Source organism: Osmerus eperlanus, chromosome 23 (assembly GCF_963692335.1).
Source record: "Osmerus eperlanus chromosome 23, fOsmEpe2.1, whole genome shotgun sequence".
In the NCBI taxonomy this organism is placed as follows: Eukaryota; Metazoa; Chordata; class Actinopteri; order Osmeriformes; family Osmeridae; genus Osmerus; species Osmerus eperlanus.
In genome coordinates this window covers 3492980-3520101 of record NC_085040.1, presented here as the reverse complement: position 1 = coordinate 3520101, position 27122 = coordinate 3492980, and the positions used below count along the sequence as shown (strand labels likewise).

Here is a 27122-nt window from a genome sequence, read left to right as displayed (position 1 = left end):
TCACATCAACACAACAAAGAAATTGTGGAATTTTGTAAAAAAAGAAATAAGAAAAAAATGAGAAATTGAGGACATGCAGTCCCGTGTTGGCTGTTGGCCAGAAAAAGGCCTATAGATATAGAAATGCTTTCTTGATGAACCTTGATAAATCACACTACTTAACACATTTAGCTCACAGAAATTGCAACTCGGAAACATAAATACAAACAGATATTTAAACCTTGCATCTTTTGTGCTTCTAAATGTGTCATCATCCAACCCCAAAATGTACGCAACAATAAATGTACGTAACATCGCTATATTAGCTATGGGGAATTTTGTTCACAAGCAGTTGTGTTTCTGTGTCTGCTTCAAGCACTCGGATCAGGACTCGGGAGTTTCTTAAGGATATGCTAAAGGCGCCATTCAATTTGAACGCTCCGACGGTTTCCATTAAAACACTGATTAATTTTATATTTGAGGGGCTACAGAGGGCGTCGGTGAGTGTGGAGAGGAGAGAGAGGAGGGCGAGAGGGAGAAGGAGCGGGTTGCGGGGGAGGTGAGGGAGGAATAGAGATAGAGGGGGGGGAGCGAGCGAGAGGGAGGGAGGGCGCGTGAAAAGAGAGAAAAAGTGGTGTGTGTGTGTGTTTTGTGCGTGTGGATGTGTGTCCGTGTGTGCAGGTTTAGGTCTCGGATACTTCCGACCATGTGTTGTTCCCACACCGCTCCCCCCCCCCCCCCTCCAGTTGTGGAACAGGACCGACAGGTTCACGGTTCGGGCTCCGATAAAAACACAACTAGGAACAGATCCCCTTCACCTGTCGCCAGTGACAACCCCAACACAGTTATCTGTGGGGAGGGCAGAGAGTGGTGGGGGAGGGGAGGGGTGGGGTGGAGGGGGGGACAGCAGTGTGACAGGGCCGTGGAAACCGTCTCCGGCATACTAACCTCACTCTGGCCGGGCGTTGCGCGTTGCCATGACATCCACTGGAGCCAATCATCTCCTCTCTCCCTCGGCCAGGCAGTGACAGATGCGAGCAGGTCGTGATGTCGGCTGTTCGACCGGACTCCTTAGAGTGCTGCACCCGCCCCCCTTTTCCCCGCCTCCCCCGACACCCAACCTGTCAATCATGTGGCGTGTACCTACATACAGATGTGTCAGTAGCCAATCACATGCGGAGTGACATGTACAGATGTTACTATGCCCGGGAGATTCCATGATTGACGCGTCCAGATGTCGTCGTTTGGCGTGACAGGAAGTCCTGGCGGGGCACATATACATACATCTAAGCACACACACTGACACACAAAAAACTGCCTACCAACTATACACATTCCTTCTGCTCCTGCCTCACACACCCAACTGTACAATCACCTCACAACTCCAACACAGACATATATACCCATGAACCTCACACACAACTGTACAATCACCTCACAACTCCAACACAGACATATATACCCATGAACCTCACACCCAACTGTACAATCACCTCACAACTCCAACACAGACATATATACCATGAACCTCACACCCAACTGTACAATCACCTCACAACTCCAACACAGACATATATACCCACGAACCTCACACACAACTGTACAATCACCTCACAACTCCAACACAGACATATATACCCATGAACCTCACACACAACTGTACAATCACCTCACAACTCCAACACAGACATATATACCCATGAACCTCACACACAACTGTACAATCACCTCACAACTCCAACACAGACATATATACCCATGAACCTCACACCCAACTGTACAATCACCTCACAACTCCAACACAGACCATATATACCCATGAACCTCACACACAACTGTACAATCACCTCACAACTCCAACACAGACATATATACCCATGAACCTCACACACAACAGTACACTCACCTCACTACAACACAGACATATATACCCATGAACCTCACACACAACTGTACAATCACCTCACAACTCCAACACAGACATATATACCCATGAACCTCACACACAACTGTACAATCACCTCACAACTCCAACACAGACATATATACCCATGAACCTCACACACAACTGTACAATCACCTCACAACTCCAACACAGACATATATACCCATGAACCTCACACACAACAGTACACTCACCTCACTACAACACAGACACTCCTCAAAAACACACACACACACTAATCTCCTCAAAACACACACACACCAACCTCCCTAAACACACACACCCGCACATTCCACTTGGCTTGTTACCCGCTTGTTCCCTGGAGAGCAATAGGAGAGATACCTAAGGTGCTGGACCCTCTGCATATAAGTGAGGTTGTCATGGCAACAGGGTAGCAGCAAGTTCTAATGGCGCTCTTATCAATCACACGTGAATGATTTTTCGAAGAAAACAATGTGTGGCTCCGAAAAAACCTTGAGTGGGAGCGAGGAGCAGGGACGCGCGCACTCTTTTGAGTTTCTCAAGGACCCCAGTCCTTGAGACTGAATACAAACAGCACATAATAATAATAATATAAGACTTTATTTATATAGAACGTCATACAAGAATAGCAGCTCAATGTGCTTTACATAAAATCAATAAACACAATAATACAAGTGATAACAGTAATAAAAAAGAATACAAAATAAGAATAAAAAAATGAAAATGTAACTCAACAAAATACAGATACATAAAGACTCCACCATGCAGAAAACACAAACGGAGGCACACCGTGTAGACAACAACAGCGGGATACACGGGAAATTGCACGCACGCACGCCATCCGTACACAATCCACCATGTGGAAAGACGCACGCGGCTTTACCCGTGCGCACAATCCAATACACACGAAAGCCTTTTACGAGGTTTGCAAAGGCGCACGCTCAATCACGGTGACAGATACCTATGGAGATCAACATGTTCATCTCCATTTATATACTGTATAGTGCACACACACACACGCATTCACACACACACACGCATGCACAAACCACACTGTGAGGGCCGGGGCTGTGTCCCTGTAGAATCCATCTTCATTTGCTCCCCTATGAGAGAGCCCTAAGCTGTACACATCCGTTTGCCGTCATAACTCATCCTCATGGCCTCCTGCAGCTACGCTCCGCCACACTTCCCATGCAGCATTCCCAGCCCGCCGGGTCACTGGCGGCTGAGAGGCAGGACGTGGAACAGGAAGTAAGCGACACCCCATCCACAACAGCTGGGGGTTCTCCTCTGGGGGCTAGCCCCTGCCCGGAGGAGGCATCTCCTCGGTGTGCTGTGGTCCTTAGATCCTTGGCTTGATGCACACCCTATGATATTTGAATGGCTACTTGGAGTGACAGGGATGGGCTGATGGAGGGTTTGTGAGTGTGTTGGGAGCGACAGATATCCCTCGGAGTCGACTTGGCTTCTGTGGCACGCGCGTGAAAACGTGTGGTTTGATGTGTGGCTTCTGCAAGAAAACGTTCTCTATCTAGGTCTAAGTTGTTTGCGTGTGTGTGTGTGTGTTTGTGTGTGTGTGTGTGTGTGTGTGTGTGTGTACTGTATGTGTGATGGATACTGAGAAAGACAGCTGAGAGCGTGAGCAAGATAATTAAGGGAAATTAGTTTGTCAGGCTGCATCACTTCATTGGTTCATCCTACAGGGGGAAGGCGGTGATGACGATGCTCATATTCTTGCTGAAAACATTGAACTGTACTTTAGCAAGCTACGCTAGGCTACGCTTTGCTACGCTTTGCTACGCTTTGCTGAACAATTTAGCTTGCTAAAATGGCAGGAATAGCATTACATCAGAAGTATGACAGTTTTATGAATGAGTGTTTTAAGCTATTTGGTTTGAAACAATTATACCGGCTCTACTGTGTTGTTTAGCATACATGTGTGCTAAGCTATGCTTGGCTATGTAGTGAGAAAGTGTGGAACCAATCCGTCAGCCTGCCAGGCTAACGCTATCCTGAGGGAGCTCATTAGCTTAGCTCAGTCTCGGTGGTCCCTCTGATTGAATGCAAACACAAAGAGAAGCATGCATCCTCCCACATGGACTTTCTTTGCCCATTTTCCATTCTACTGCATCTCTCTCTCTCTCTGTCACTCTCACTCTCTCACTCTTGCTGTCAAACAGAGAAAGATGGGTAGGCTACAAAGAGATACTTAGGCAACCAAGTAAACAACTATTCCCTTTAGTACCATTTCAGTCAGCGGATTTCTGAATCAGTTTGGGCGAGTTACAAACAGCTCTCACTCAAAGGGAATGTGCAAGAGAGTCATCTGCTGCTGGCTGTCAGTGAATATTCCCCCTCACCAAACTTCATACCCGCTTTGGAACCCACCTGCGCTGAGCCGGCGACACAACCCAGGCCAGCCTCTCCTCTCGTTCCCCCGGTGTTCATTCTCATAAATAGAGAGTCAGCCAGAAAGGTGTGCTAGCCTAGGCATCTTTACTTTTCCTTTTTTTTTCATCTTCTGGGCGCCATCTGTTCAAAAAGTTCCAATGTACTGCACATTTTCCCTCCCTTACCTGACAGCTATCAAAGCACTAACATCTTAACTGAACAGTAGGTAAGGGACACACTTTTCTCTGTGAAAGAAATCGAAGCCAAATCTGACATGAAAGCCAAACCCGACGGTAGCCATTAGTCAACTCTGGCTTCAGTGTAAGTGTGATGGTGAGGACTCCCTGTCTCCTCTGGTCTTTGAAAACAGCCAATCATAGAAGGACTCTGCAAAGTATTGATGGATAGACTTAATTAGAGGCTTGTACATGGAGATGTCTCAGGTGTGTGGAGCCAGGGAGGGAAAACAGAGGCTATAGGGCTGCCAGTGTTTTAATGATAACACACGAGGGGGATATTCCTCTAAATGCTATGGGAGTCCAATTAGGACCAAGTAGTGGTTTGTTATTGTACGTATGCTAACTGTATACCCCCAATCTGATTGGATGGCATGTAGCCAAGCACAGGGGTACACACATGCAATACGCATGGTACATGTGTGTGCTTGTTATGTTCACAAGTACATACTGAGGACATACCAGGACGTACATTGGACAGTTTTTCTCTTCACTCTCTGAACTTTGATCTCCGTTATTGTGAGGGTTCTTGGAACGCGGTAACGTGCGATCAAAAGAACACAGGATTCTACCAGGATGAATTTGTATCCTTCTAGAATAGATGTGTCACCCCCATTTCTCTCGTCACCAAAATGCTTTTGATCATTCACAATCACAGGAGCACATGCATGATTCTCTCTCACACACACACACATGCACACACATTGGCATATACACATCACTGCCGTCAACTAGATAATTAATCAAGGGCTGTGTCCTTCATGAGTCTTTTTTTTCTGTGCTTTAAAGTCTTTCCAACAGAAAGAAAACTGATTTCACAGCAGCCCGATGACACCATGTTGCAGTCATGCTGTTGACTTCCCCTAACACTAACTTATAACGATAAGGTTGGCATCATTTACATTTACATTTAGTCATTTAGCAGATGCTCTTATCCAGAGCGACTTACAGTAAGTACAGGGACATTCCCCCCGAGGCAAGTAGGGTGAAGTGCCTTGCCCAAGGACACAACGTCATTTTGCATGGCCGAGAATCGAACCAGCGACCTTCTGATTACTAACCCGATTCTCTAACCGCTCAGCCACCTGACTCCCTATCCCATCACTGACAGAGTGTCTAAATGTGTCCGATATATGGCATTTTCAAATAGTAATTGTTTTGTGTTCCAATACCCCAATGTATGTAGACCTCTCTTTGTAGAAGTTTCACACTGAAGACCTTCTAGAAAGATTGAGCTTGAAGGGTTGAAAGTGTCCGAGGACCTGCGTGGCACCGAGGAGCAGCACCACCAATCAGCACAGGGACGGAATCTCCTACCACGTTCCTCACAGATGTTTCAGCGTCCAACTCACAAACTGTCTGATGTTCTCTGAGAAGAGGAGGAGGGGGCTCAAATACAGAGAGTGGGTAGAGAGGAGAGAGAGAGGGTGGAGAAAGGTAAGAAAGTGAGAGGGGGAATGAGCGTGAGAAAGCATGCCAGAGAGAGAGAGAGAGAGAGAGAGAGAGAGAGAGAGAGAGAGAGAGAGAGAGAGAGAGAGAGAGAGAGAGAGAGAGAGAGAGAGAGAGAGAGAGAGAGAGAGACAGGAGTGTGAAGAGGTGGAGCGCAGAGATTTACACCCTTGAGGGGTGGGTACTTTGAAGTGCCTCCACATCAAAGATGATTCCAATTTTCTCTCTGTCTCTCTCTCTCGCTCTCTCTCTCTCTCTCTCTCTCTCTCTCTCTCTCTCTCTCTCTCTCTCTCTCTCTCTCTCTCTCTCTCTCTCTCTCTCTCTCTCTCTCTACTCACATCATCTCTCTCACTCAAGCTCGTTCACCTGTGAAACCTTTATGCAACTGAGAAAGCTTATAATTATTTGAAAATCAGTGATTATCTCTTTTGTGTTTCCGTTACAATGATTTTCTCTGGATATGATGAATTGGGTTTAATTTAATAGCCAACATGGTGGTAGATTTTTCTTCTATGAACCCTGACCCTAACCCTTGACCTATCACCAACCCCGAGACTTGCAATACCAAAGCATAAAGGTATCCAGGTACAACTGGGAAAAGTGTTTGTTTGGTGCAGCCTCCCATTACCCGTATACAGCTGACATATGTCTTTTGTTTATTACATTATATTTGTGCAGCCTAACCACATCGGTAGAGACATGTGACTCTCCTTCTCTCTCTCTCTCCCCCCCTCCTCTCCCCCCCCCCCCTCTTTCTCCATAAACATCTCGTCCCTCACATGGCTTGGCATCGGTAGCTCTCTCCCTTCATCCCTCTTTCTATAGATCACGGTATAACTTTCCTTGCCCCCACCCCGCCCCCTCCTTCTTTCTATATCTCTTCATCGACCACCCGTTCCATGGGTCCTGTCATCTTCCTCTTGTTTGTCTCCGGGGACTTAGTGTGTGTGTGTGTGTGAGCGTGTGTGTGAGCGTGTGTGTATGTGTGTGAGCGTGTGTGTGTGGTGGGTGTGTGTGTGTGGTGGGTGTGAGGATGAGCAGGGCTAACAGGCCAGCATATTGAAAGTCTCTCCCACCTGTAAGGCTGCAGTTCTAGCCTGGAGCTATGTTATTATGTAGGTACCTCGGGGCATGTGTGCATGGGTGTGTATGTGTGTATGTGTGACTTTTAGCCCTGTTTCACCAGCATGGGAGACATCAATGGGGGGGATCCATATAAAGCCGGTGATAAATAAGCACAATAATTGTGACACATAACCCACAATATCTCAAACCCGAATATGGCGCAGATACGAAAACAGGAGCCAGTTGGAAAATGAAACCTTCGCCGTTTTACGTAAGATGTACGATAAAGATGGTACTTTCACCACCCCTGGCTACAGACTATGTGGAATGGGTGATATACAGTGGTGTATTTTTTTTATTTAATTTTTTCCTCTCTGGCTTTCATCTTTCTGTTTGTGACATGTGACACGAGCTGTCTATAGCCCTGTACACACGCAGATGATGATTTGTTGAGCGGCTGTCAAAAAGAGGATATATGGAGGGGGTGGGGGGCAAACGTTGACAGCACCGAATGCTATTTCAGTCACACTACAAAGGGGAACATATGGAAACGCTGCGAGCCATGGCATTACAGAAATATGTCCATTGACGCTTCCGAATACATCAGTAGAGCACTTGAGATGAATGCATTTTCGTGAGGACAAGATTTATATGAGCAAAATGGGCTCTGGACAGTCAGATTCAGCTGACATAATGGAAGATTTACAGTTTTTCCATTGAATTTTCAACCCACATTTCAGTGAAATATCCCTGCTGCGCCAAAGAAAATGAAACTCAACCCTTGACATAGACACTCAACTTCACTGAACCAAACTTTAACGAGACCTTTAACAAGACCTTTAGCTATGTTCATGTTATTGGTTGATTAGTCATCCAATAGGTAGTGCCCTGAATGGCATGCATTCATCCCATTGGCCCTGGCCTTCAACACACTCCAACAGTCAGCCAGTGGATCGGTTTAGTCAAAACTGTTGCCTGGTGCAGACCATTCACATGTAGTTGCTCTTGTGACAGAAATAAATGGTGTTGTCCTCTTCCTGGAATCCAGCTGTGTATTGGTGAAATGTGAGGATTAAAACATGAAACACAATCCCACCTCAAGGTCTCTGTATTTTTTTGACTTATTTTTCCATTTCCGTTTCTGCCATTCAGCTAACAACAGGGGCTCACAGCAATCGTTTCAACATGTCGCTTTCTTTGAAGTTGTGGGTGGTACAACAAAACACAAAAGTGATGTGACAGTTGTTGTCGATTCTTATGAGCAAGGTGAGCACTGAAAAACTAACAAGTGGCGGTGCTGTCTGTCTGTTCTGTGTTTACTGTGACTGTGGGTAAAAACTCTGTATAACCCCAGGAACTTTTCTGAAACTCTACGACCCTGTGTTCCCTGAACAAGATTCTGGAGTGTTTTACAGATGGTTCTCCAAAAGGGGCAGAAGGTTCTACAACATAAAAAGTAGTTTTTCTAAGAGTATTATCCCTTTTCCCCCAACATGGAACATGTTGGAATGGAATGGATGGATATTGTGCAGCGGTATGTTATTAGAAAGTTGGATGGAAAAGAGTAGAGACTGTTGACCAAGTCTGGGTTCACTTGAATGCATAATTCATAAACTAACTTAAAAAAACATATACTTGATTATTATGATTCCACTCAAAAATGGTGGAACGTGGGCTGGTTTGCTAGGTAGCACCAAGGTTAAAAAACTCCAGTACGGAACCGATTCAAGAAACAGAGCTAATTTGGTGGAAGGGAAATGGATATGTGTGTCCGTTGTGAGAGTATAGGTACTTCATGTGTGTTAGTTCTTAGATGTGACATGTCAAAGCATGCATATTGCTGCTCACATTACACACATCCATAAAGCTGCACTCACAAGAGGTATGTTCGAACCATTGTGGGGGGGGGGAATGTCGGCAGATCAAAAGCACAGACGACAGGAAATGTCATCAGCCTATAGGCTGGCCCCGGAATTTGCACATCGAGTCTAGGGCGGATGTGGAGGGCACACAGTAAGAGGGGAAATGTCATTTCGACGAAGTTACGGTTGGGTGTCCTTCATGTGTCAAGAAGCACGGTTGCTATTTTCACTCTTCATGCTGGAAAGGCTCTCCATTCTTAGTAAGAAAAGGGCGAGGCCGAGGAAGAAAGGTGAAGTGAGGGCTCACAGGAAGGAGAGAAACAGCACTGTCAGGGTGAGCGGTCTCCTCGGTCGCAGCATATGGTCGTCTGGCACTCGAGTTTGAAGAAATAAATAGCTTTTACTTGTTACTGTCGCACTTCTTCCGTCTCTTCATTATTCTCTCTATCTTCTCGTCTCTCTGTCTCTCACGGCTGGGGAACCTGGGATACCCACCAGACACTTACTCTCCCTGTCGAAGTCTCTCTCTGTATCCTTCTGTCTGTCTCCATTTTACTTCTCCCTCACTTTTTCCAGCTCTCTCCCCAGGTTGACTTTAAGTTGGCCGGGCAAATGAAGGACGACCATCCATGCTGGGTAAAATGCACCATGGGTAAATGTGATCTAATGAGTCACGGGGGGAGTGTTGTTACCTGCTGAGTCCTCTTCACGGTCGGAAGCTTTGTCCGGTTTCCTGATCCTAAGACCCCCCCACACCCCCACCCCTCACACACACCCCACCCCTCACACACACATACATCCCAGTCAGTTTGGTTTTGCTAGCAGCAGAGAATCACTTGTACGGAGCCATGAATAGGACTACACCCAGAAGACCCGAGACAATTAGCGCCATGCTAATGAATTCTACCAAAAAGTAAGCTAGCTAGCGCCTAGCGGTCATGCAGCGGGGGGGAGGGGGGGGGCTGTTACAGTTTCACTCTGACACCTCATAGTAATGAATCGCTCAATGACAAAGTCAAGACATGCCGAGTCAAGGTACGAGATAGCAAGAAAAGTGACATCCTTCCTGAAGGCATCGAAGGCCAAGTCTCCATACACTAGTCTGGGTATGTTATACTGACGCATGGTTATGCAACAGGATTCAGAAAACAGCAGTGCTTTTTACCGTCTGGTTAGCTGTGTGTGTTCCTCTATCGAACTTGCAGAAATTGCCTTAATTCCCTGATGAATTGGCATCGTCCCTCAGTAAATGACATTGCTGCAGGGGGGTGGGGGGGGGGGGGTGGAGCTGTGGTACAAGCCAGCCGAATACGCAGTGAGGCAGACAAGCCAGATACTGGGTGGTCCTACAGTACCCCTCCTGCTTCCACCTCTTGTGATATTTTTCTCTTTGCTTCCCTCCGTTCTCTTCAGAACTGTGTCTGCATGTTGTTGTTTGTTAGAGGAGTCGCTTCAGTTAGCGTGTGTTGCTAGCGCCCAATCAAAATGGCACTTTACCAGAATGAACCCAGCAATTATACTGCTCCGGCAACCACCAACTCGGTTACTTCCCCAAGGCTGTGTTCCTCATCGCTACTGCTGTGTGTGTGTGCCTGCCTGCCTGCCTCCCTGCCTGTTAGTGATATTGCCTTTTTAGCAGAGATAAATCATTCCAAATAACGTTGTTTTACAAGCAGAAAGACTAAATAAAGATAGCTAGCAAGCACAACCCCAGCAATGACATCAGAGAAAATATCAGTCTTCTCTTAAAACAGTCATTTGTGAAATGTTCATTTTCCAAAACAGACATGTTCATAATTGAAAGAAATTATCACATTGACTAGCTTACATAAAAGGGCCTTTGCATACTAAACTGTTATGCAAACAGTCGATGAGAGGTAACTGAATTCACAATGAATACTTTGTGAAGGATACTGTGATACATCTTGAAAGGCTGTGTTGTCTTTGAGCTGAATCTGTATTCCATCCAACATACCAGTGGTCAAGCGACATTCAATTCCCATATCCCCTAGGCATGGGTTCGAATTCGTACCTTTTCTGTGGTTGTGCCCCGCCCTGGTTACGTCTGCACCCTTCTCCCTCCCCGCCAACTTCAACAGAGGGGAGCTACCCACTCATCCTTTTTATAGGCCGCGACAAACAGCTACCTAGACGTTAGTCGTCTCACTAACGCGCTAATGAGATGCATCCATGCACATGTTGCAGAGAGCTGTAATTGTTGTTGTTAATGATGCCCTTCTCCACAGTAGGGTAGACAACACGCTTGCCCTCACAGCCCACCCTCCCTACCACCTCCCTCACCCCCGCCTTCGCCTCCGAACTAGTCCCTGTATTGGAGCTCCACATGCTCATTATCCTGTCTCTACATCCCCCCCACCACCACCACCACCGTCACCACCGCCAACTCCGTAAACAAGATAATATGTTAATTTATTACTTGCAGAAAGTGATATCCGAAGTACAAACTAAAAAACGAATGTTCACTGGAAATTGTCAAAATGTGCTGCCACCTTTCGGTTCTAAGGGGTGCCATGTGCCTTTAAAAACACAACATTTATCTCACCTGTGCCCTCCACACAACCAGTATCGACATGTCAAACCACTGGAAGGCCATTTTGAGGACTTTTTTTCTCGCACCGTAAAGGACAGGTGACGGTAAACAGGGGATAGATCAATAGAAGGAGGAGGGAAGGAGGCGAAAGCGTGTTGTAGAGTGCGCTCTCGGGGCACGGCGTTCAGACATGTGCGGAGCGAGGTATGTTTTTTTGCGCGACGCCTTGTGGTTGTGGGTAATGCGTTGATTGACTTGTCCTAATCTTCTGTTTTGGCTGAAAACGAGTGAGGAGCCATTGTTGACTGGAGTCATGTCATCTTTAATAGTGGGATTATGTCTAAATCTCTCTCTCTCTTCCCCCTCTCTCTCTCTCTCTCTCTCTCTCTAGAAGTGGTGATGTATTCATTTCTTTGTTAGTAGGCTGGTTACCCCTTTCAAAAACATTTACATTTAGTCATTTAGCAGACGCTCTTATCCAGAGCGACTTACAGGTAAGTACAGGGGACATTCTCCCCCGAGTCAAGTAGGGTGAAGTGCCTCGCCCAAGGACACAACGTCATTTGGCACGGCCGGGAATCGAACTGGCAACCTTCTGATTACTAGCCCGCTTCCCTCACCGCTCAGCCACCTGACTCCCCTAAAAAAAAACACTCTATGACAGCAGAAACAGGGGGTCAGCATGGAGAAGAGCTCACAAAGATGGCAACAGCACACACACACATACTGTACACCCCGATGCTAACCTGTTAGAGATCAACTGCTGTGAAAAGACAGCTTTCACACACAACCACCTCCGGGAAACCGAGTGGATTGATGAGCATCTGTCTCTAACTACTTCTAGGACCATGGCCACAATCTCTCCCAGCTGCTCCCTAGATACACACAGCTCATCAATCAATGGTTTGTTGTGGGCTGTGTGTGTGTGTGTTGGAGAGAGTGAAAGTTGGAGAGTGAGAGAGAGAGAGAGAGAGAGAGAGAGAGAGAGAGAGAGAGAGAGAGAGAGAGAGAGAGAGAGAGAGAGTGTGTGTATTTGTGCACACAACCCCCCTCCCTCCCCCCTACCGCTTCCCTGTCTCCTTCTCCCACTGAGGCCTATGTGGTCCATGTGTTCTCCTCAGTCGATACAGCACTCTGGATTTGTCTTCCATGAGAAAGTGCCTGCGTTTGTCCAGGAATGGGGATATTGATCCACGACTCGGGCTATTGGAATACACTAAAGAGACTTGTTGCTTGTTACCTGGACTGTGAACGGCTTGGTCTCTCGGAGAGGACAGGGCTGTGTGGACTGTTGTGCGCTGAGGGTCTGGTCTGTGGAGCCAAGTGAACAGCCAGCTGCTGTCCTCTGTGTCTCTCAGCGTCTCTCCCAGGTGACAGCTTGTATCCCTGTCACGCCGCAGAGTCTGATTGGCACAGCCGGTGTGCCGATGTGAGTGTGCGGCTGTGCCATGCTTACACACACAAGTGAGAATATAAGCATTTGTAAACATTCACTCTCTTTATCGCTGCCTGTCCTCTTTCTATCTCTCACGCGTGCCACAAACCTGCGTGGAACAGCCTTGAATTGACAAACCTGGTTGGAGTCATGCCTCACCAATGCATACCTGAATTCACGTGATCCACATGTCATGCCGGGGGTGCCCCCTGATGAAATACCAAGTCATTTAGCATGCACAGGTGCATGCATGATTAATACGGCGCGGGATAACGGTAGAATTGATAAATAAAGTTACACGCAGTGGGGTGCAAGACTCCTTTCTCGCTTAACCCTCCTCTTTCCGGGTCTCTTGCCGGGTTTTAAGTTGGGCTCGCGCCACAGTCACAGGACTTTTAAACGGACTGCTCGTCACGTCGAAGCCCGAGAATTGCAACGCATATAGTCTGCACAAGGGATCCTCTAGATCCAAAAAAAGAGAATGCCTAATTTGTCCTTAAATTATTAGTTGAATGCAAAATAGGCTACTTCAACGTGGTTCCACTTCATTGGATTCAATTTTTAGGGTTAATATATAATGTATACTGAAGAACCTAACTTATTATGATCTCGTAGACCAAGGTGTGTCGATTGGGGTCATTTCATACAGATTATCTCCACTTTAATGCTAAAGACTTTTCTGTCCTTTAAACACTGGGGTATCGGCGGTTCAGCATTTCCCCAAGATCAGCGCGGTAATCAATTACGTTTAGTACAAATTCAATGCACTTAAACTTCCACTGCGAATAACCAGGGACTGCAGAACAGAAACACATTTATCGATAAGATAATTAATTCCTGTCCCTCCTCCTCCTCTTCCTCCTCCTCTGTCTCCCGTGAAACGTTTCCAAACCCCTTGGCTCCCCCATCTGCACTATATGAGACAACTGGCAATTTGAAGTAGAGTGGCTCGGTAGTCTAGCAAGCAGACACAAAAACAAGCGAACCGCGTCACTCACTCTCTCATTCATTGACCGCGCGCGGTCCGTTGCAATTTCCATTAGCTCTGCCGGATAGTCAGCGAAGACCCTCGAGTCTATCTGACGGAAGGAACGAGAGAGAGAGAGAGAGAGAGAGAGGAGAGAGAGAGAGAGAGAGAGAGAGAGAGAGAGAGAGAGAGAAGAGAGAGAGAGAGAGAGAGAGAGAGAGAGAGAGAGAGAGAGAGACAGGAGAGAGAGAGTGATAGAAGAGAGAGCGAGAGAGTATTGTGGGGAGCGTCTGCTCCTCCGCCAGCGCTTGCTCGCAACGGAGGCAACGGCAGGATGCTGACCACCGCTCTTCGCCAAACGGCAGTCGTTTCACCCGTCTCAAGGGGCTGACTCCTGGTCAGAAAAAAAACTAATGGGCGTTTTTACCGTGTCTGCCGGTTCCCAAGAATCAACGGTTGGATATTTTCGAAGCCAAGAAATGAAGCGAATGAATGTGAGCATCGAGAAGTGTTCTGTTGTAGTGCCTACCCGCAGCATCATCACTCGCCAGTGAAACACTGAACTCCATTGATGCGGTGCTTCAGTGATTTAATATTTTGGGCTAATTACCTGCTAAATAGCAAACTAAAAGGATTTCCCATTGTATCTCTCGTGGACTTCCCAACTTTTGCCTTGCTTTGTTGCCTGTTTTGAGGTTTTCCGTCTTTGAAACAAACATTCCGGGATAGATCAACTCCGGAAAACCAGCGATCTTCTCCCGACCGAATAACAATTAGTCGGTTATTCATATCCACTCTTTCCGCAAGCATCTTCTCCTGGGTGGGATTGTGCCCGATGCTTGCCCTCTCTGTTTGTATTGTTTTCATGTGTCTTGTCATGTGTTGTTGTCTATTTACAGCATGGCATGCATTATTCATAGCTATCGTCAAAGGAAATGTATTGTAATTACGCATGCAACACAACAATTATGCGTAAAAACAAAAAGCCTCAATGCAATAACAACCGTAGGCTATTGCATTAGTCTATTTCGGTGTTTCCTTCCCTCCTACTTGGCAGATCCATCCTAACTTGATTTGTTTGTGTGCGTAAGTGTGTGTGTGTGCGCGAGCGAGCGAGCGCCCGCGCGAGTGTAAGAGGATAGTGTGTGTGCTTGCATGTGCCCTTGCGCGTGCGCGCGTGGCATTAACTGTGCAAAATGTCACTAAATGCACCAATCTCTGTATGTGCGGTTGTATGTGTCTGATTGTTTTAGCCACGCTGGAAGTCGTCACCCATGTGGCCCTCGGGAGCGGGAAGCAGGCAGCCCTGCCCGCGGGAATCGGCGCTCCGCAGGGCGGCAATCAGTGGCAACGTCCTCGCCCTGCCTCCGCCACCACGTTCCCACTGGCCGGAGCGTTCGAGTCTTCATCTGCGCCAACCCTGACGGTAAGCCTCAATGTTTGGCATGGGGGAATATGTGTTGGTGTCTCATGTAAGCCAAACATATTAAACATTTTTACAAGAATTACCCAACACCATGGGATTAATAGTTTCTGTGGGTTTGGTGAGGCTGTTAATTAGTGCAAAAAAAAAGAAAAACTGAACTTGCTACCTCTGTTTATGTCAAACCATTTTGCGTAGCATTTACCCTGGCAGATCCAAAGGGTGACAAACCCAGCAAGAAAACTTGCCACCCCAATCTCCCAGTGCTAAAATATATATGACTTTTTTTACATTATAGAACATTTCATTCATAGAATATTAATATGATTATTATTGCAGTATTTTCACTACAATGTTACAATTATTTATGGTGGCATCGTAGCACACTGTCCCTCCATGCACACTGTCCCTCCATGCCACACTGTCCCTCCTTGCACACTGTCCCTCCTTGCACACTGTCCCTCCATGCACACTGTCCCTCCTTGCACACTGTCCCTCCTTGCACACTGTCCCTCCATGCACACTGTCCCTCCATGCACACTGTCCCTCCTTGCACACTGTCCCTCCATGCACACTGTCCCTCCATGCACACTGTCCCTCCTTGCACACTTGTCCCTCCATGCACACTGTCCCTCCATGCACACTGTCCCTCCATGCACACTGTCCCTCCATGCCACCCTACAACTACCTCCTTGCCACCGCAGAGGATAATGTCCAGATCCGCCCCACAGAGATTCTCTCATTTGAGAAGGATGCAAAGTATTATTCCCTCCAAATGCAATTACCACTGGTCAATCATGTCCAATTCAGTCAACACGTGAGAACTAGCCAAGCCTTCTTATTAGGGCGGGCGGGCAGTAGTCTCGGTCTCCTCTTATTATTTTTGGCTGGAAGCCTTTCTGATTATGAGGGAGTCAGGTGGCTGAGCGGTTAGGGAGTCGGGCTAGTAATCTGAAGGTTACCGGTTCGATTCCCGGCTCTGCAAAATGACGTTGTGTCCTTGGGCAAGGCACTTCACCCTACTTGCCTCGGGGGAATGTCCCTGTACTTACTGTAAGTCGCTCTGGATAAGAGCGTCTGCTAAATGACTAAATGTAAATGTGATATGTAGATCCAGTTCCCTCAGCCTAACATGGTGAGTTCCCTTCATTATGAAGTAACATTTGATTTTCACGGCAGGCAGCCTGTGTGTATATTGGTCATGCCGAGGGAGACAGGGATGCTTGCTCTCTGTGCAGTGCGTGTAGAAAATGTCAGAGGCGCACAAAAGTAATACCAGGGCTCGCGAGTCAATGGGAAGACGTCTCTCCTCCCACTAGCAGAAAGTGTATTTGAATATGCCCACGGGAAGAGGGGTTAAAATAGTCCTCGCTAAATTTGGAATAAACAACACAAGGAAAGTGGAGTAGGCTGTTTTGAGAGAGAGCGAGAGAGAGAGAGAGAGAGACAGAGAGAGAGAGACAGAGAGAGAGAGAGGAGAGATGAGAGAGAGAGAGAGAGAGAGAGAGGAGAGAGAGGAGAGAGAGAGAGAGGAGAGAGAGAGAGGAGAGAGAGAGGAGGAAATGAGGAAAGGGGGGTGATGTGTGACTTTCATTGACAAGTTAATTGTCAGAATCAAGGTCAGAGACCAACTAATCTAAACGAGTAGTTCTAGTGTAAGGAATATGTTCAATCGTGTCATCATGTCTAATATCAATTGCTCAAAATAGTGTAAAACTGATCATTCAGCCCATCTGAAGTAGAATTCAATGTAAGTGAAGAAAGGTAGATAGAACATGGAAAATCACAAATACAGTAATGTAGGCTTCAAATGGAGAGTCGAGGACTCTATCCTCACCTTTTATGTTTCTGTAAATACATGTCAACAAATTGCTCGGTATATTTTCCAGGAAGATCAGTTGTCACAGGGCTCATCAAAACAGGTGTGGTTTCTGCATCGCCACTAGAGGGCAGTATGTATGTAGTGCTACTTACAATACCAAACTCCTACAACCATATGCAATTAATGGCCAATAGTTTAAGGTGGTATTTTTCTAAGACATACATATGCTGTATCTGTATTATTGTTCAATAATACCAATTTTATTGAACCAAATTCATCTTCACGATCGAAAACTCTTGGAGCAATGATCTTAAATACATTCTACTGAGAGATAAGCACAGTGTCATAACAGTTTTATGGCGCCATTTTATTGCAGTCTGGCGACAAGGTTCTCTCCAGTGTGGTATACACTGCTTACATTTTTATGTGCTGAGCTGTGCAGTGTTGACATGTTGTAAATATCCCTCTTCTGTCTGCCTGCTCCCTCAATTGACCAACTGACTTAGTACACTGTCAGTGGACCGCAAAGAAAGGCATACTGCAACCAGTAAGTGACCAATGACCAATGTGTGCTATTTGCTGGTCAGAAAAAAACTAGAACACTCTAAGTCATCCTTCCTCATAGCAGTCCTGTATAGCGGTACGTGGTGGCATACCATGAAGCATTTATTGATGGTAACTTATCCAGTATGTTTTCTCTGCTTCTTCTCTGCTGGTATGCATGTTATGCTTTCTGATGTATCGCCAAGATGCTGAGAGCCATATGAGTAATGTGTGCTGAGTCGTGGTCCCTTATGAAGACGTAGTGCAAATGAATCACTCTGACTTGGGGCTCAGGTTTGAGCTCTGTTTACACTGTGTGTGTGTGTGTGTGTGTTTGGCTGTGTATATGTGTGTTTGTGGGGTTTGTGTATGTGCACGTTTGTGTGTGTAGGCTGGGGTTGGAGCATTGCTCAAACTGGGCATGTGTGTGTGTGCGTGAGCGCATGTGTGTGTGTGTTCTCCATGTCGGATTCACCACAGCTGCTGTCCCTGATCAATTAAAAACACACTGTTATCTTCTCTCGTCAGTTGCCAGACAGCAGCTTCATGCCAGAAAGAAGGCCTCCGCAATTAATCTATACCGATATATCAATGAACAATGATTAGACTTGGTACGTGTGTGGAAGAAGGGGGGGGGGGGGGTGCATTCACTGCATTAATCTTAGTCCTGAGTGTAGATTTCTGTTTGTATGCAAGAACTCACACGCTCTTTAGGACCGAGGCCCATGGGAAGTGAAGCAGGAAATGATCAATTTTCTCCAACGATCCCATTATCAAACACGACCCGTCACCTCTGAGACGTCCAATTAATTTTCATATCAGAAAGGAATTATTCTGTGTAATATTTTCGTTAGGCTTTTTTGGGCACGGATTGCAGCTTGTGTTCGCTAGCAACTAAGATTCTATCAGAAACATAATTATTGTTCTAAACTCATAACTTTTACTCTCTCTTTCCAAAGAATATCTCTCCTCCATTCCTCTATGTTTAAGAGATCTCGTATCATCGTCAATCATGTCAGACGCTTAACTGTGAAATCTATAAAACTCCAAAGAGAATTTTTATGGGCCGGGCCCGTTTTCAAAATTCAATCTGCTGAAAGACAGGGAGCTGAGAGAGTGGAGGATCAGAGGGAGGATGAGGTGGGGGGAGGGAGGAGGACATAGAGGGAGGGGAGGAGGGGATGGAGGGAGGGAGAGAGGACTGACCGGTGTCACCGGTGGTTCTTATTTAATAGATTCGTTCTCGGGGAGAGAGCGAGGCTGATAGAGAGAAAGAGAGAGGAGGTTGATGGAGCCTAGCCACTCTGCAGTGGAGGGCGGTTTATGGGGCGTGACCGAGCATACCGCTCCCGCTCCTGGGGGGGGGGGGGGGGGAGAAGAGAGAGGAGAGTGGCGGTGACTATTTTGGCAACCCCTTTAGACTCCGCTAACTCCCCAAGCACTCAGAACAGTGAGGGGCTCCAGCACAGCCGATGAGACCACAATCATTCTGACTGGTTTGGTTCCAGATGCTGTCGGGGTTTGGTTGGGGTTTGTTGTGGTGTGTTCGGCTTTAATGGTCATTCGGCAATCGTGCGATTGCCTCAAGTGGCATGTAAGAATCTCACCATGATCAGATACAGGCATTCTGTATGTGCTCTCAGGGACAGTAGTAACGTCGGTGCTATACACGGTCCGTTGAAGCATTCGGCTGGGTGCCGCCGCTAGTCAGCATTGTTCCCCGCTCCGTAGATGTCCGGTCCATCCATACGTTTAGGTATGTCAGGCTCGTGCTCAGTGTGTGTAGATACACAAATCCATTGGCTAGTCAGTAAAGCATGCATGGACAGACCCGTGCACACAGGCTCTCTATCACTCTCTCTCACACACTCACACACCCCTTTGCAGTAGTCACGGAGGAAGACTCGGTTTGTTCAGCACATTTACATTTAGTCATTTAGCAGACGCTCTTATCCAGAGCGACTTACAGTGGTACAGGGACATTCCCCCGAGGCAAGTAGGGTGAAGTGCCTTGCCCAAGGACACAACGTCATTTGGCAGAGCCGGGAATCGAACCGGTAACCTTCAGATTACTAGCCCGACTCCCTAACCGCTCAGCCACCTGACTCCCTCACATCCTCTTTCCTCTCTGTTTCCATCAGGCCCCCTGAGCTCATGTGCATGCTAAACCTGTTACTGCATACTAGAGCTGTCCCTACAAGCCAGTAGTTAACTGATTAATCAGAACATTTTTGTACAGACAAATGGGCAATGTGATGAAACCAGAAGAAAGAGCGCGATAGAAAGAGCGGGAGGACAGGAGCAAAGGACAGAGCCGGATAGAGGGACAGAGCGCGAGATGAAGGGAATGGAAAAGAGAGAGAGAGAGAGAGTGAGAGAGAGGAAGAGAGAGAGAGAGTGAGAGAGAGGAAGAGAGAGAGAGAGAGAGAGAGAGAGAGAGTGAGAGAGAGAGAGAGAGAGGAAGAGAGAGAGAGAGTGAGAGAGAGAGAGAGAGAGAGGAAGAGAGAGAGAGAGTGAGAGAGAGGAAGAGAGAGACAGAAAAGAGAAGCACCCCTTGCTCTAGTCCGTCTGTCACGCACACACGCGCACACACACTCCTCCGTGGCCCGCAAACGTCAACATGTCACAGCTCATCAGATCTCAATGAAAAGAGCAGTGGTGTTCTGTTAACAGCGCGACGCTTCGTACAAGGCAGCGAGCTCGCAGAACAGAGAGACAGAGAACAAGTGCCGAGACAGGACTTTGGATTTTATAAGGCTGCCTTTCAGAATGCCCCCCCCCTCAACTAAAAGCAGACGTCGTCCAAATGTCAAGCCCTCAGTGTCACTTTTTTCCTGTACAACGGGAGTTATGAGACACAGGTGCAACCTTGGTCATTTGTCTCCATCTGCATGAGAGGGATGGCCTGTGACTGTGTTCTGGTTTGAAAGCCCACCCCCCCCTTTATAGTGAATCAGTGACACCGTGAATTACACCAGATCCAGACATGACGCATTGTTTGGGTGACGTCTTTTTGGTTTTGTTGCATGACACGATCTGAAGGCGGCGGGGGGGAGGGCGGGGGCGGGGTGACGTGTGTTCACGCGGCCGTGCACATCGTCCAATCGGCTGTCCTTCTGTCGGGCATGTTCTGTTTTTAACTGGCTGTCCATCATCTAGAATTGAAGACAGACAGAGAGAGAACAAGAGAGAGAGAGAGAGAGAGAGAGACAGAGAGAGAGAGAGAGAGAGAGAGAGAGAGAGAGAGAGAGAGAGAGAGAGAGAGAGAGAGAGAGAGAGAGAGAGAGAGAGAGAGAGAGAGAGAGAGAGAGAGAGAGAAAAGAGGGATGGGCCCTGTCCTATCAGATTATTGTGACCCACGAGAGACTAAAATAAGAGAGGAAAGGAAGGAGGGGAAGAAGGATATAGGTAGGGGGGGGTGAAAGTGGGACAAAAGGATGACCTAGAGGCCTTCATTTTAACACCCTGCCGACAGACCAATATGGCCATCGCTCGTTCTTAAAGGGAAGTTGCACTGCAGCTTGCTCAGTGTGCTGTTATGGCGCTCAGATGGTGCATGCGATCATAACCACTCACAGCCAATACTGATAGTAAATGTGTATCAAATATGGTATGCACATATGCATCACACATGTTAACTGTGTCCTTATACAGGAATTGTGTGGCGATGCATACATATGATACAGTAATATTGATCATTTATATTAGCAGACTATCAACTGCATCAAATGTGGTTTCTTGTTGACGTTTCTTTACTAATCGTGGTGACTGTAGGCTTTGAGTCATGTGTGGAATACAAAGATTCTGTTTTCTTGCCTTCAGACACAGAGGCAGAGAGGAACGCCCTGAAGGAACATGTCTACCCTAAACTACGGGACTTCTGCAGAGAGAACTACGGGATCGAGTTCCAGGTAATATCAAACGACCCTTTTCCATCCATTCATTTCGTCCATCTTCTATCCTAGAAAGATGTGTCCCTGATGCCCCAGTGGGCATTTCCACTGCATTAGAAACATGTCTTTGACCTGAGCCCCGCTGCTACCTCTATCGACCGCGTGAACCCCCCCCCTGACTGGATTTACATGGCTGTCTCGACCGTGTGCAACCAGAGAAAACACCGTTACAGGACATCACACTGCGTGTCCTGCCAGGGCCTCAGGGACGAGCTGCATGCAGAGGCCCACGTTCCTTCTGCGCATGCAGAAGGCTAGTATAGATAAGCTGGCACAGAAGACACCAGAGGATATCTGTCTCAGATAAGATGCTAGCGCCTACTGCCTTTGTTGTGCTTCTCCATGAATGCATTAGCCCCATTCTTCCCTGTGGCGCTGTTTGATATTAGTATCATTTACATACTGTAGCAAACAGGCCAGTGGTGGTGGTGCTCGTGGTGTGCAAAGAGATCTATATCAGTGATTTGTTTTTTCTTCCGAATCCGGGACAGTAACCAGGAGATTTTTCTCCAGGATTGTTCCTGGATGGATTAGTTTTTAATATCGTACATGCAATGCATTGTGGGTAAACTGCGCCGTGCTTTGTACTTTAAGACTTTAAACTGCAGGATATTAACAATATGGCCTTTCGTAAAAATGTGCCGGCCTGTTAAGACTGTAGGAAGGGCCCATTAACAATGAGCAGACAGCATGTGTGCATCAACTCTGGGATTCCATTTGAAGAAATGAACTATTGGGCTGTCATGAATAAGCAATGCACCCACCTCACACAGTATCTATGGTTTGTTGATATCACAAACATGTCTATGAATCTGTAGACTACACCGCGCCAAACCCCCATATAAGAGTAATGCAACTGCTCACAGTAACCCTCCAGGCCAGAGAGGGGGCGCTAGTCTGAGAGAGAGGGGGCGCTAGTCTGAAATGCTCATAGAATCGCCACGTGCCCGGCTTGTGAGTCATGTTGCCGTCTTGGGGAGCTAGTGTTATGATATGCAGAGAAGCCCGGGAGAAGAATCTGTGACTCACCCCTGTGTCTCTAACCTTCCCTGGCGCCTCGTCCAAACCAGGCTTACTGGAGCCAGCACATGCTGGATCTGCGTTGTGGGACTGGAGGAGATGTTTGAGAAATGCATGCTGGATCTGGGGGGGAGGGCAGAAGAAGGGGAAATGCTAAATGGATCTGGCAACCTTTAACAAGTGGTCAGGAGGTCGAGAGGAAAGAGTTCAAAACTCTGGATTGGATGGAAACGTGCGGTGTACAGGATGTGTGCGCACACACACACACACGCGCGCACACACAGCTGAGCTGTCGATTCCATGTGGCGAATCCCGATTCTCCTCGGCCCATCGTCACTTCACTCCGTTTTCAGGCGGAACGCTCCCGTTAACGGGATGGAGAGGGGGAATCCGTCAGCGTCGGAGCCTGGGGGCGGCGTGTCCTCATTCAGTCAACACACACCGCGGAGTGGATCTGCCCTGGAGGACACGCACAAACACGTCGCACACACAGACACACACACAATTACACAGAGACACATTCCCCACTTTCACAGGCGCACGCAGAGACACTGTATATACATCTGTTTATACATAAACACCAACACATACAAACCCACACACAGGCAAGTCAAACTCTGGATGGGTTTAGTTGTTCCATTTGTTGGATTGTTCCAGCTTTCCACACACGGTGTACGTGTCTTTGTGTGTGAGGGGAACAATTGAGCAAGAGAACAGGAGGCCGTCATGCATCGCAGGAAGCAATGGATTACATATTGATGATTATTATACACCGTTGCACCCGCCTGATGGTTTCAATTTCACTTTTAAGTCCTATTTCATTGGAAACAGCGGCGGAAACGGGGAATCTCTCATTGAAGGCGGCCTCTAAAGGCTCACACAAAACCCTTCTTCTACCGTTTCAAACACGTTTGTCTCAGGCTGATTTGAAAGGGGTTCCATGCGTCGTACAGCACAGCGTTGGCTCACTTCGCAGGGCGCATATGTCGCAGGTGTTGATTTCACTTGTTAGTGTTACTCCCAGCCTCAATCTCCATCTCCTATGACTTGCAGGCACATGCACTTTCCAAAACGACTGCTTCGCTGGAGCCGCGCCTTCATGAAGCTAGCAATTATGGTGGCGTGGGTGGTGGGTATTTTAACTCAGGCGTAAGTTCAGCCAATCTGCTGGGTTTACACTGTGATAACGCTGGAACAATCGCTCTCGTGATGTGCCGAGTTTCTTTGTTATTGTCGCCGAAAGACGGAAGACGCAGTGCGAGATTGTCTTGCCAGGGCCGCTACCACACGCATGCACCAACACACACACAGACACACACACAAAGACATGCGCACGCCTGTTACTGCTGTGGAATTACAATAGCAGTTTCCCTGCCTCTTCCGTGAGATGGTGTTTAACGCCCGTCAGTCAAACGTCTCTGCGAGGTCTCCCGGCACCAGCACCGAGACGAGAGAGACAGACAAGAGGTGACACTAGATTTCACAAAAACGTATTCACCCGCTCTATTATAGACACACAGCGCGCTTTGAAAGTACAGGAAATAAGACTGTCATTTTGGCTTTGTCGGAAAACGCAGCCCACGACGCCGAACATCGTTTCGACAAGGCGAAGGTATCAAAACCGTCCTGTGAAGCCGCGTTTTGGGATTATTTCCCCCTTTTTTCTTGGCCTTTCTGAGGGTGTTTTTGGATGAAAAGCGCACATCCTCGGCGCACATTTCACCCTGAGGACTGTCAAGCGGTAGACATGACACGCGTACTCTGCTTGTTCTCCTGAGTTCTATAAGCTTCTTTGAAACTTGCAGCTCAAAGATCAAACGGTCTTCTTTCATTGCTTCAAACGGTCTGAGGGCTTCAATCATATCACATCAATTACCATAGCATTATCATATCCTAGATTTGAGTATTAATTATTGTCTACGCAACCAACTTTTGCTTCAGGGCAACATGCAGCGTTTGTCTCTCCCATTCATTCTTGTCATCTTTAGTCTCTCTCTCTCTCTCTCTCTCTCTCTCTCTCTCTCTCCCTTTCTCTAGTCTCTCTCTCTCGCTCTCTCTCTCTCCCTCTCTCTGTCTCTCTCTCGCTCTCTCTCTCTCTCTCTCGCTCTCTCTCTCTCCCTCTCTCGCTCTCTCTCTCTCCTCTCTCTGTCTCTCTCTCTCTCTCTCTTTGTCTCCTTTCGGTCCCAGTCTAACAATCCATGAGTTTTCCTTTCCCCCTGCTGCCTGTCACACGCTCTTGTCCCTACTGTCTCTACTTGCCTACTTGCTCTCTTACTCTCATGCATCTCTCCTCCTTCCCTCGCTCTTTCCTTCCCTCTATTGACCTCATTGCCCAAGGCCTGCACCACTCATAGTCCTGGTTTCTCCAGCTACCACTAGGGGTCAGACGACTGACCCCTGGACCTCCAGCCCTCCACCAGATAGACTGTAAAAGTTAGAAAACAGCTGCCATTCTACAGACACAAATACATCAATCTATACTGTCTTTATCCTGCTTTTTAGTGGGTGACAGTTGGTTTGGCAACTCAATTACAATGCAGATCCCTAATTCCTTCTCCTCTCATGCTGAGGTGAGCGGGTCTTCTGACAGACCCTGTCTCATTAAAATATAGTATAACCATGTCTTTGTCTTCCCCCTGCTCTTCTCACGTGGACCCTCTCACCTCGTCGCCGGCGGGAGAGCCAAAATGTCAGCCGCTGGCTCTAATTGCCCCACGTGTCAGTGCTCTCCCTCGAGGGTCTGTTTGTGTCTGTGACTGCACTGCCATTGTAGGCCCACTGTGTGCATTCCCATGCTTCAGGCCTTCGTGCCCAAGACACATTTCCTATGGGACAAATAAAGTCATCTTGGATCTTGAGTACTGGCGCAGCAAGCCAAGGTAAATGAGATATATTTAAAGTGTAAAATCGTTTTTTTTTAGGCTTTATTTTCCCACATTTGTTTGCTGGCTTTCTTGGTATAATGAGGCCAGCTGTTGTCAAATGTATATTTCAAGTTAGTACATTTTTTACATTCCCACTTGGTAGCAGAACTTCAGCAAAAAGAGCTCACATAATTTATTGATGTTATTAATTAATTAAAATAAATAGTCTCTAGCACAATCGTAACTTCATTCCTGCATGGCATTATATACTTCACTGTTGTATACTGGTTATGTTAAATTAACAGCTTTAAGATATTCCCTTTAGTGGCAGGCCTATTTTTAGTTTTACTCTATGTTGCCTTCAAGGGATTTTGGTGGATGTTATTTTTCAGTTTTCTGGCTGATTTCCTACCCTTTCCTTGTGGCCATATCAGGCCTCGTCCAGAAGACTTAATATCACTAACCTTCAATACCTAAAGAAGTGCTTCCTCCGCACTTGACCTGCCCGAGGGCCAACCTAGTCCACGACCAATAAAAAGCTGCTTAGCAAAAGCTGATTCTGTTCTTATGTAAGCAGCATCTTTGTGATGGAAGGTTTGAGAAAGAGAGGGGGGAGAAAGAGAGAGAGAGAAAATCAAGAGAGACGCATGAAGCAAGAGGAGAATAAAAGAGTGAGATGAAGAGAGAGAGAGCGCGAGAGAAAGAAAGCTACGTGCAGAGCACAAATAAGGACTCTTCAGAACACCCAAATCCTGCGCCTGTAGGGAACTTCCTCATTTGAAAAATCCCCCCCCCTCCTAATCCTCCTCTCTAAACACGACACTCCCTCCGCAGACTCTCTCCTCTCCAAGCCACAGTATCACCCCCCTCTCCTATCTCATATCTCCACTCCTCTTCTTTTTCCATCTCTCACCTGTCCTCTTTCGCTTGTAGAGTATCGGTCCGAGGGGAAATTAAGTCATTGCCTCCTCCCCCGTGGCGTTTGGTGGCGATGACTAATGTCTTCATTTGGTTCTTAATCATGACCCCCCCCTCCCCTCTTCCCCACCCGCCGACCCCGGAGAACCTCTTTATTACGGGCTGCCTTTCTCTCCAGTACCCCTCTTCACTCTTTGTCAACGCCGGGGTGTTATGAGTCTGTAATGGGAGCTTAATCTGGAGAAGGAGTGTCTATTTCTTCTGCTTTGGGGGGGGACGGACGATTGTGAGATGAAATATTCATGTCAGATGTGGTGTTCTCTTCTAAACGTCTCAGAAGTTAGAGTAACACAACATGGAATAGACACATATGCCCACAACGTCATCGTTGTACTCCCTTCAGGCTTCAGTGATGATTGACGGGGTGCCTTGAAAATATCGGAGCGAGGGCCCGCCGTGACAAATAAATAGTACAAACTACTTTTCCTGAAAGATTTCTGGAAATCCCGAATAAAGCGGGAGATCAAGTGAGTGAAGGCTCGCTCCGACTTTTCATCCTCCCAAAATGGACCGTTTCAGCGAACCCTTTTGAGAGCCCTGTCACGGGGCCTCGCTGCCCTGCCAGCCGGCTTGGCGGGGAGACAGCAGGTGGTTGAGCGGAAGCTTCCAGAGCTGTCAAAGACTTGAACTGCTCTCTGATTGCACTCTGCATCTGCA

General features: G+C 47.2%; 1 protein-coding gene across 1 annotated transcript in view; it reads left to right on the top strand.

The window, feature by feature from the left end:
* The first annotated feature begins 15120 nt into the window (after positions 1-15120).
* Positions 15121-27122, top strand: part of LOC134010118 (NACHT and WD repeat domain-containing protein 2) — a 27160-nt gene continuing 15158 nt past the window's right edge. The window contains 4 exon segments of the mRNA XM_062449986.1: positions 15121-15232; positions 15234-15288; positions 21473-21561; positions 21661-21834. Of these exon segments, the coding sequence (XP_062305970.1) occupies positions 15137-15232; positions 15234-15288; positions 21473-21561; positions 21661-21834 (414 nt within the window). The 5' untranslated portion in view covers positions 15121-15136.